This window comes from Pagrus major, chromosome 23 (genome assembly GCF_040436345.1).
Source record: "Pagrus major chromosome 23, Pma_NU_1.0".
NCBI lineage: Eukaryota > Metazoa > Chordata > Actinopteri > Spariformes > Sparidae > Pagrus > Pagrus major.
This window is the reverse complement of record NC_133237.1, coordinates 17363468-17374864: the sequence shown is the minus strand read 5'-3', so window position 1 is coordinate 17374864 and position 11397 is coordinate 17363468. Positions and strand designations below refer to the sequence as shown.

The 11397-nt window shown below is 44.6% G+C and overlaps 1 protein-coding gene and 2 non-coding genes across 3 annotated transcripts; all 3 read left to right on the top strand.

Moving 5' to 3' along the window:
• Nucleotides 1–124: 124 nt before the first annotated feature.
• rpl3 (ribosomal protein L3) lies at nt 125–3657 on the top strand. Its single transcript, XM_073493766.1, has 9 exons — nt 125–146; nt 739–931; nt 1193–1361; nt 1716–1851; nt 2056–2242; nt 2368–2630; nt 2745–2840; nt 2955–3074; nt 3529–3657. The coding sequence occupies exons 1-9, from the start codon at nt 144–146 to the stop codon at nt 3571–3573; spliced, it is 1212 nt and encodes a 403-aa protein (XP_073349867.1). The 5' UTR covers nt 125–143; the 3' UTR covers nt 3574–3657.
• Nucleotides 1890–1982, top strand: LOC141020287 (small nucleolar RNA U83B). Its single transcript, XR_012180815.1, has one exon. It is a non-coding gene; the product is annotated as a small nucleolar RNA U83B (small nucleolar RNA).
• On the top strand, nt 3326–3458 carry LOC141020284 (small nucleolar RNA SNORA54). The gene has a single exon (XR_012180812.1). It is a non-coding gene; the product is annotated as a small nucleolar RNA SNORA54 (small nucleolar RNA).
• Nucleotides 3658–11397: the final 7740 nt, after the last annotated feature.

Genomic DNA, 11397 nt, shown 5'->3' with positions numbered 1-11397 from the left:
CAAACAGCGGCATCTAGTGGCTGTTGAATGCATCCGCCAGTATATTCTCTGACGACAGTCGCGCTAAATCTCGCGAGATTTAGTTTGTATATAACACCAGCACTGGCCTTCGGAAGGCCTCTTTGAATCGGGTTGGAGACAAGATGGTGAGTGTTCTCTCCCTGCTGCCGACATTCATCTGTCGGTTATCTTTGACATCCTCTGAATTTTGCTTGTTTCACACACTCAGATAGCCTTAATAGATAATTTAACCACAGCCTTGCACTGAATTTTGTAAGATTTTAGTGTGATATGTCAACTTTCGCACTACACCTTCCTTCATACCGGTGACTGAAGGTCCAAAATGGCAGCTTGAGCTAGGCCGCTACTTTTAATTCACAAAGTAATTGTATTGTTAAAACAATTGTCTATTAACTAATTATATTAATGTGCTTTCTGGCTACTGAAAATCTTAACAATGAAGCGACGTCTGATTTTTGGAGCGTCAGTTTTACAGCCGGCAACTGAGCATACTTTAGCTAGCAAGGCTAACAGCATGGTTAACAGGACCGTCTTGTAATTATACATAAATAACTTAAATATTGAGATAATGTTATAAATGATACAGGTTTTACATGCAAATTATGTATATGGTCACGCTGTCGTTGACCCACGAGGTTGGCTGACATTGTAGGCAGCCCTTGAACATCGTGGTTAGCTTAATGGATCAACCAGCTAACAGTAGCTTCCTCTCCACAGTCCCACCGTAAGTTTTCGGCTCCGCGCCACGGATCCCTGGGCTTCCTGCCCCGCAAGAGGAGTCGTCGTCACCGTGGTAAGGCCAAGAGCTTCCCTAAGGATGACCCCAGCAAGCCCGTGCACCTGACTGCCTTCCTGGGCTACAAGGCCGGCATGACCCACATCGTCCGTGAGGTCGACAGACCTGGCTCAAGTAAGTAGAAGGAAATAGCCGATCATTAACGATTGTGATTTCAAAGGAAGATTGAGATTATGTAGTAGACGTGGTGATAATTATTAGGTATGGTTCTCTGCCTGTGATGAGCCTCTCGACGGGCGGACATAAATGGGTCTACACCCCTTGCTGAATGTCGAGTACTGAGCGCAGTCTATACCATCAAGTAGCATTTTAGAAGTGCAAATAAATTAAGAGGATCTCAACATTTTCTAAGTGAATTTTGTCCTTCCTCTGCAGAGGTGAACAAGAAAGAAGTGGTTGAGGCCGTGACCATTGTGGAGACTCCTCCCATGATGGTGGTCGGAGTTGTGGGTTACGTCAACACTCCCCGCGGCCTGCGTTCCTTCAAGACCATCTTTGCCGAGCACGTCAGTGATGAATGCAAGCGTCGCTTCTACAAGAACTGGTGAGACACTACATCAGTACAATTTACATGACTAGTAATAGTGCTTGAAGCAGATGTTAGTTGCCCAGTGGAAATTGAAAGTCTTTTTTTTTCACTGAGTGAGTCTAACATTACGGTGGCCTGTGTGGCAGCTCCTCTCAGGTGCCATGTGCCCTGATGAGCTCCGGGCTCCTCTGGCCAGTGGAAAGTGCTTCTTAGAAACTGTGCCATGAGCCAAAATCCTGACTAGCTGATACAGCCCTCTCGTCCACATGGAGGGAGGGCGAACAGCTACGCACTGTGTTCTTCCGCTGACCCTTTGGGGTTATGAAGGACCTGTGCCAACCTGTCTTCTGCCACGCTGCCTGATTTCAGGTACAAGTCCAAGAAGAAGGCCTTCACTAAATACTGCAAGAAATGGCAGGATGATGAGGGCAAGAAGCAGCTGGAGAAGGACTTTGCTGCCATGAAGAAGTACTGCCAGGTCATCCGCGTCATTGCCCACACACAGGTTAGTATGTTTTAGATCTCTAAGAAGTTTAGTTTCTGGATAGTCAGTGATGAGACCACGGATCTTGCGTCAGGCATGGCGCCCGATACATATGAGGATACCTTCCATGCTGCCTTCCTTCTGAGACTACACAGCTAAAAAATTTAACTAAACAGTTGTATGTTGTGGGTGTATTCTGTTCTGACTTAAGTGTTATCTGTGCAGATGCGTCTGCTGCCCGTGAGGCAGAAGAAGTCTCACCTGATGGAGGTGCAGCTGAACGGAGGCACCATCTCCGACAAGGTCGACTGGGCCCGCGAGAAGCTGGAGCAGGCCGTGCCCGTCGGCACAGTCTTCACTCAGGACGAGATGATCGACGTCATTGGTGTCACAAAGGGTCACGGATACAAGGGTAAGATCATAATTGTATAAATCTGATAAAATGTGTTTCCTGGTTTTGAAGAGTTTTCATTGGCTGTGGCAGCCTGTCTTTATCCTTTTGGTTAAACTTAAATCTAAACATCTCCTTCCTTCCAGGTGTCACCAGCCGTTGGCACACAAAGAAGCTCCCCCGCAAAACCCATCGTGGTCTGCGTAAGGTGGCCTGTATTGGTGCCTGGCATCCTGCCCGTGTGGCTTTCTCTGTGGCCCGTGCTGGTCAGAAGGGTTACCACCACCGTACAGAGATCAACAAGAAGATCTACAAGATTGGCCAGGGCTACCACACAAAGGATGGAAAGCTGGTGAAGAACAACGCTTCCACTGAGTACGATCTGTCCAACAAGAGCATCAACCCCCTGGTAAGTGACATTCATGAAACCTGTGGGTTGTTTTTTTTTTTTTTTTTTTTTTTTTTTTAAAACCACCCTACCTGGAAGCACAATGTAACTGATCTTACCGTTTTTCTATTAAAGGGTGGATTCGTCCACTATGGAGACGTGACCAATGACTTCGTCATGGTGAAGGGCTGTGTTGTGGGAGTCAAGAAGAGGGTGCTGACTCTGCGCAAGGTGAGGACAAAGTGCAGCACAATTCGTAGTGCAGTTTCATCAGTTTTAATTTTGGAATGTTAACCTGAAGCAGGTGTGTTCCCAAACTTATTTGTTTCCTCATTGCTCTTACAGTCTCTGCTGGTGCAGACCAGTCGCCGTGCATTGGAGAAGATTGACCTCAAGTTTATCGACACCACCTCCAAGTTCGGACACGGCCGCTTCCAGACCGTGGAGGAAAAGAAGGCGTTCATGGTAAGACTTTATGCTTCAAGCCCTTTCTGCATCACACTTTTACTGATATCTGCTAACATTAGTCTTTTATGAAGAATTGTTCAGGATAAACAAAAGGTCACATAATGTACAATGATTTAAGTCAGACGTCACAAACTTGTGAAGTATGCCCCTCCTTTTTTGAAAAGGTACATTAAATGGGCTGTAGCTAATGTCTAATCATGAAACAGTTTTTTAAAAATTACACACACCAGATGTCTTCAGTTATTGTTCTGCACTGTTCGTAACCTGGTTCACTCTTCAGTATGAACTCTGGGTTCCATTCCAGTGCCAGAGTGAACTCCAGTGAGGCAGGGGAGCAGTGCCCTTTTGTGCTCGCTCCCTGTTCACTCTCTGGGAACACTTGGCTGCTCTGACACAACAGCTGACAATTAGTATTGGCATACAACTTATCCTGTTTTTTTCCTTTCTACAGGGACCACTCAAGAAGGACCGTATCACCAAGGAAGAGACTGCTTAAAGTCGCTGTCCAGAACCAATGTCTCTGCGTTGACCATCGTTACCGTTCTGCAGAGTTGTTTAATAAAACAGAAAACCCAAAGAATGTGTCCATGTCTATTTTATAACTGCTATGGTGTCATTTGGATGAGTCAGTCTGAAGTCAAGGGAAATATTGGCTGTTAAAGTGGTGATGGGAAGGAATTGGTAGCTCAAGACTGTTTAGTAGTAAGATGGCAGCTTGGTCACTATTTGGCATTGGTAGTTCACAAAAAGCTCAGTAAAATTTGCCCACATGAAGTTAACAAGAAATATGTTAAGTGCTGCACTCTTATCCTTATAATGTGCCAGTGCTTTAAGAACTAACAGCATGGAAGTTTCTTCCAGTGGAAAAAGTACTAATAAGGTGACTTGAGTAAAAGTTGCATATTAAAGAATGTAGCAGTCAATGCTGAAAAAGGGGGCCTGTTAGAAATTGATACACAAGCAAAAAGATGCAAGAGGGGCTTGATCTTAGCACTCCAGTGCAAAGGGAAGAAAAAGGCTCCACGTGTAATGTTTTATTTAGGGCTGCAAAAAATCATTGTGCACTTAATTTTATTGTGGCCTGCAAACGTGATGGTGAGGAACACCCATTACAAGAGCCACAGTGATATTTTAAAATTTGTGAAACCTAAATTCAGTTTAATGTCATTAACCCTTCAAGGGACCATGTCAGTCAAGCTGTCTTGACTTCACTGCTGCCATGTCGGGTAACAGTACAACAGCAAAGGTGGTCACTACGGAGTAATTGCTTTCTGTGCTGCTATCTCCTGTAATGTTTTGTGTGATTGCTCTTTGGGATGAAAATGATTGCCGTTAAGATTTGAACTTATTAAAAAAAATGGATCAACCGGCAGTCAGAGATGGGCACAAAAACATCAAAAGCTGTCTTTTTATAAATGACAAGTGACAGACATGAGCTCTGCAATTACAATGAATTTAGTTTATAATCAAAGTAACTTTATTTACTTTGTGCTTTTAATTAGTAACACAGCCTTTTCTGATTTTATACTGAAGATTATGTTAGTGGTTAAAACAGTTTTCTAATGAAAAAACATTTCATACATTTATAAGGATTAACTGATAATTAATTGCTAAGGCAACAGACCATGAAATTAATAAATTGCTTAAAATTAGCTTTCCCACTTTTAGTTATTTTCTCTACATTTCTCTCTTTATCTGCATTTGTGTATGTCTTTAAGCTGCTGCAACACCTGAATTTCCCATCTGGGGTAAATGAAAAGCAGCAAATCAAGCCGATCAGTTATTAAAATACTTTACCTGACAGTCAGCTGATCAACTACTCATTTCTGCTTTAATTTGTTGAGCAGTTACTATAAAAATGCCTCCTATTTTATAAGCTCTTTATATGCTTTGTGTATAAAATCTTGATTTGTAGACTGATGGGCAAATGAAGTGAAGCAAAAAGAAAAACATTTCCCTCCCCATACATAGCATAAAATGAAAAGTACAGTACTTGAGTAAAAGTACTTAGTTTCATCTCACCGCTCCTCTCTGAGCTTGTTAAACACGGTCAGCCTCTGAGTCCACTCCCGTGTACTGCAGCTGAAAAGGTCGGCATCAGCGGTGATGAGAGCAGCCACCTATGCAGAACTGATGGACAGCAAGACTCTGCGTTTAGCTAACATTGCATGTTTTAACTGGCTATATGTGTCCTTGAGCTGTAAGGCTTGTATTCGGCTGACATCAGAGCTCTAGCAGTCACAGTACGGTAATTAAGCCCCAACATCATCCATTCTGACTCATCACTGCCAAAACTAAAACCTCCACTTCAGCAGGTAATGAGGAAGACCCTGAGAGGGCTCCACAGGCCATTTAGATGTCCTGCAAGAGACATCTTTGCATAATATTCAGCACTCTTAGCAGAAATGTGGATTTCCTGTAAGGATTTTCAAGGTCCCACCTCCTTCCCACTAACCTGCAGTCGAGGCAGTTGAAGGACAATTGTTCTCAGCTGAGCAGCATTTCAAGAAATCTGACATTTTCTCTACCAAAGCAGTTCTACAGTGAAGAGGAAACTATCCTCTAAAGGACACTTATGATAAACTGAGCCCTAAAAAAAGAAAGCCTGCTGTCCATGTAGAAGCAGCGGGAGGAGGAAGCCGGGGTGAAGCCCTCTGTCACTGTGGCCAGAGGACAGTCATGGAGATGGCCCTGCTGTTACATAATAACCTCCAGAGGCTCTGACCTCTGCCCCGCTGCAAGCACAAGCAGAGCTGCAGTTCAAAGCTCCCACACAGCTCTGCTTTACATAATGCCCTCTCTGCTAAATGTGACAGTTAACAGTCCACACTGATGCCATTAATTGCTCCCTCCGTCCCACTCAGGTGAAGTTACGTGTCCCAGCTGTGCTCCCTTTATGACCCCGCGCATCTGCTCAAACAGCATCTCTGTGCACTTTTCATAAAGGCCTGTCCGCACCATTCCACCCTATTAGTTCAGTCCTCCATCATCTCAAATGAGCTCTCCTCAGAGCGAGGAGGAAGGAGGAAGGAGGAAGGAGAGAGCAGGGGTTAGTTTAGGAAGACTCAAAGAGGGGCACACTCGGGAAATGAGTCAAAATGTGTTAAAATAGTAGTCACATAGCTTCAGTTTTTGGTAATATTGTCTCTTTGTGGTCATTTTGTGACACTGTTCATTTTCTGTTTGTTTTGGGTCTGTTTGTGGTTGTTTTACATTACTTTGTGGTCATTTTGTCACTTTATAGCCATTTTCTACTAATTTTGTGTTTGTTTTGTGTCTGTTGTCATTATTTGGTAGTTTTGAATCATTTTATGGTCGCTTTGAGTCATTTTGTGTTTATTTCACCTCACTTTTTTGGTAGTCCTGAGTCAATTTGTGGTTTTTTTAGACAGTTTGTGTTAGTTTTGCGTCACTTATTGGTCAACTCGCGTCTCTTTGAGGTCATTACGAGTCATTTTATGTTTATGTTGCTTGACTTTGTTTTGCTTTTGTCTTAATTTCTGTTTGCTTTGCTTCTCTTTGCCGCTGCCTGATTAACTTTCCACCAAGAGATGTTAACAGTCGCTTCATACAGAGATTTAGTCCACTGGGCCTGCACCCAGTAGGCCGCCTCAGTAATCCATCCTTGATACTAACAAGCCAACTATCACTCTCTGACTCTGGTGGAGGTGGTGAATCAGATTCCAGGGGGAGCGGTGCCATCCCTGGCATCCCCTCTGGCCCCGGCCCTTATTAGTTTAGTCCTCCATCATCTCAAATGAGCTCTCCTCAGAGCCAGGTATGAATGAAGCCAGTATTGTGCCTCTACTTTATGTGACTGAATTTGTGTGTGTGTGTGTGTGTGTGTGTGTGTGCTATCCTGCAGTGGAACCTCCAGTCCAGTCCTGAGGTAGCAGCTGTTGCTAGCGGGACAGCAGCCAGGTAACCAGAGTGCATGCTGGGACGGCAGAGAGGAGGGCCAAGCGTTTGATTTATGTGAGTGTGTGAGAGTGTGTGCAGTTGCTTGTACATGTAAGTAGGCGTGTGCATCTGCGCGTCGGTGTGTGTCCTGGCATCGGCCTCAGCCGGCTGGCAGGGAGTCAGCGGCGGGCCATCCTGCAGAGTGAGGGAAGTGACTGGGTGTTGGTGCAGAGCGGCGTCTGACAGGAGGACAGACTGTCGGAGGGGGCGACCACACACTCAGGACCATTATTACACAGGACGGAGGCGGAAGGCTTGGCCACTGACTATTTGACTACTTGACTACTGTTAGGGTCTGTTGTTCTGCCTGGACTGGGAACTAGCAGTACCCAGTCCAAGTCAATCTGGGATGTCAGGGCATGTGGAGACTTGGATTACACCAGACAAGCTGAAAGGAACCATTTTTGTTTCTTCTTCAGTTTTTATCTCATCCTTTAATTTACCAAGCAAAAATACCAAACCGTTGAAAAAATTATTTTGTCTTGTATCAATGTAAACTGAATACACAAACAAGCAATTTCAAGAAGTCACCTCGGATTTCTCCTTATTTGGAGACACGTGGAAGTCTTACTTTTTACAAGGTGAAATCAAACGCACCACAGGTTGCTGCAGGGTGGAGGAGCTGGAGACGATGCTTCATCTGGCCTGTAAATGTTCTTTTATATCACACAGATGAAATCCTTTCTTGTAAGGATACATTTTACAGCTTTTATTGCTGATCATAATTACACGCCACGCTTTTTATACCAGAACTAATTGAGATGTAAAGTCACAAATCATGATGTAAACAGGTGGAAATCACACACTCACTAAAAATGCCAAAGCTTCAAGTGTGTTTCTGAGCGAGATTCAAATGCAAAGGAATCCCAGCCCTGTCATATGTGATGCTGACTAAAGCCATGTTTGATCACAGTGAAAGCAGTGGTCCTCTGTAGCCTGTTTAAAGGACAGTGGATCTGAGGGCCTGGCTGTTCCTCCTGGGCCTGCCAGACTGCAGCTCCTGCACCCCTGCACTGTGGCATCAGTATTCCAGGCCCGTTCGTGGACACAGCGTTCCCTGAGCCGACAGAGGCAACCCTGCACTCTGTCTCCCATCACACCACCAGAGGGCAGAGCGCAGCGCTCCCCCTTTGCTTCACGCATCCCAGAGCACTTTGTGTGCTGGATCCTACTTTGGTTCCTCTTCTTTATATCTCTCTCTCTCCCCTTTTTGAAATAAAAACTGCCCTCTATTCAGAGCTGGATTAAAAAAGCTTCAGATGATTTGTGAAATAGCAGTGACACAGCTCAGACTCTTTGGTCCATATATTTTTTTTATTCAGAAATGGTGAAGCTTCAGACTGTTTGTATCAGCAGTGGGGGGGTGATGTGAATGTGTCATTTCGTTTGCTCCAATGATTTTTTCTTGTTTTTTTTTCTTTTTCACTTGGTTGACCGTGCTTATAGCTCTCTGTTGCCACTCAACTCTGCATGACCCAAAAATAACCCGGGGTGAGCGCAGTCAGCAACTGTTCTCTGGTCAGCACAAACAACAGGCCGCATCTCACACACACACACACACACAGACGGAGGCTTGCACATGCATTTTCCGTGTTTGCACGCACAGGAAAAAGATAAACATTCCTCAGACAAAAAAAATAAATAAATCCACATACACATTTCAGGTTGCATTGAGTTGCCCGAGCAGTAACACACAGAGAGTGACTGTCGAACTCTGCAGACTCTTCTTCTCAGTGACTTAAAGTTGGCAGGTAGCTCTCGGAGGCTTCAGGTGACAGGCCCACGCAGCTCCCATGGGTTTGCCTGCTTCTGTCCCAGAACGTCGTCCAGTAAAGTCAGAGAAAGGTCATCAGTCGGTTTGATGTGAGGTTATGTAACCTCGCAGGCTGCCAGAGACACAAGGCCAGGCTCGGGGCAGAGAGGGTGTTAGCTCTCAGTACTCCCAGCCAGGAGGAGTCTGTGTGCTCCTCAGGCCTATTCTCTAGACCCCACCCCAACATCCACCTCTTCTCTGACCACACGGCACTGCGGAGACACTCTGAGCAACACAGCAGGAGTAAGAGAGGGGGAGAGGGAGGGGGAGAAAGACTGAGTCAGGGGAGGAAAACAGGGGGGCAAATACCAAAGAGGACCTGGCGATGAAGGCTGCAGATCTCCACTCTTGAGAAAATCAAATTTAATGACTTCTCAGTAACTTTTAATGTCATGTGCGCAGACATTTAAAGGGGCTCTGTTTCTGCTGCCCCCAAACGGCAAAAAAATCAGGTATTGTAGGTTAAAAACATATTCGATCTTCAACACCCATCACACTTTTTTTTTCCTTTTTTGCTTTGTCACTGTGTTCCCAGGTCTCAGCAGCAATTATGTAACAGTAGGTGAGTACAGCTTCATCATAAAAGATAGAAATCCCTGCCAAACCTATGGATTTATCCCTGAAGGGAACATATTTCTTATTTATATATATTCTCAAATGCCAAGGATCTTCAAGGCCAGGAATTCAAGGAAGGACAATCAGTGAGGGACACATGCAAAAACACGCAATAGAAGGCAGGAAGAGAGACTTCCCCCTGTCCTCTGTCTTTCCTCTTGTCCTATATCCAATAAATGATACTTTGTGCCCTCCAGCAAACAGAGCATGTAAATCTGGCCTCTGAGCATTATGGGGCCCTGCTCTGGCTGTGTGGTGCAGCTGTGGGTGGCGCTATCATCAGTTCAGAGACCTACAGCGCTAATATCATTAGTATTAGCACTGGAGCTCTCGCCATGACCCTCCCTGACATCACGGTGCAGTGTCCAACTCTGTTAGCCTGCCAAAAAAACACAACAAAAAAACAGGTTTGACTCTTCAAGGGCATGTCTCGCTTCCTCTGGATTCCACCTCCCTCAGCGAGGAGCCAGAGGAAGAGGAAGAGGAGGAGGAGGAGGAGGGTTGGCTTCTTCATCCCACACCTGCACAGTGAATCAACCTGTCGAGAGCTGGACGGCAGAGAACACAGATTAATGTCGCCTTGTTCCTTTTTAGTCGAGCGATCGTTCCATCTTATCAGATGTATTTTTTGTTGTTTTCCTCCATTTCACAGTTGTCACTCTCAGCCAGTGGCTCTTCAACGGAGAAACCCAGCAAAAATAATATTTTTAACATGACCTAAGGTTGCTTAACCTCGTCCTTCAAGAGTTATAGTCCAATCTAGCGATAGCAGCCCTGTCAAGCTAGCAGCTCTTACCTTTTATTGGCACAGTAGCTTTAGCTTCAACCTTTTAGCATGTGTATGTAGTCACTGTAAGACCTGTCTACAGTCAAATCAATCAACTGGAAACATTATAAAGTCAGCCTGGGACATGTATTTCATCCCACTCACAGGTTTTTAACGTTAGCTTTTGCTTACGCTAGCTAGCTGATAAACTCTGCTAGTGATAGCCGTTACTTCAGCTGAAAAAAAAAACCCAGGGTCATTGTCTAGGAATGAAAAGCCTGCTTTCACATATCTAAGATCATTTCACAGGTATCTAATATGAATCAACTGGAAAAATGATAAAGTCAGCCACTGTTTTAATTGTAAACCGTCCATCGGAAAAGCCGAAGAATTTAAAACCTGCCTCCCCATAACCTGCGATTCAATCTCTTGTATGGGTATCTGAGGAGACAGAGACAAATGGGGAGAGACAGACAGAAACTGACTTATTCATTCCTTACACATATTAAAAATGTGACATACAGACACGAAAGCCAGGTGCTGCTTTATGAGAGAGCCGGTATCTCTAAGCCTCCTCCCCAACACACACACACTCTTTCTCTTTAATGTAATCCGGGCTTGTAAAATGACTTCTGCTTATGAATTCTGAATAAAGATGGATATACATAAAAAAAAGCCCTATTCATTGAGACTGCTACGTTGACATATTTTCCCCTCAAATTTATGGAGAGCGGCGTGTGTCAGTGAGCTGACAGATAATGGCAAATCAGGATCTCAGCACTTTTTCTCACAGAAACTTTTTTCCTTATTTAATGAATCTGCTGGCCTCTGAACTCGGGGATGCACGTACTGTATTTTATTTTATTTATTTAGCCTTTTTCTAGCAAGGCCCTCTCTCTGCGCACACTTTCATACATAAAACACAGCACGGTCCTGAAACCGAACCCCGTTTTGCCTCACAAATAGATTTACTTTGTATATCTGTTTTGACAGAATATGTGAGCAGCTCTTTCTCACACAGATACACGCTCACAGCAGCATGTTCGGCCCTGGAAGCAATGCTTTTAAGGCGGTGGTGTAGAAAGGTGTTGTTCTCTTTACACGGGAACTGCCGGTAGAATAAATCTGGTGGTGTTATTGCGAACCTGTGTTTCTTTCTCAGGAAT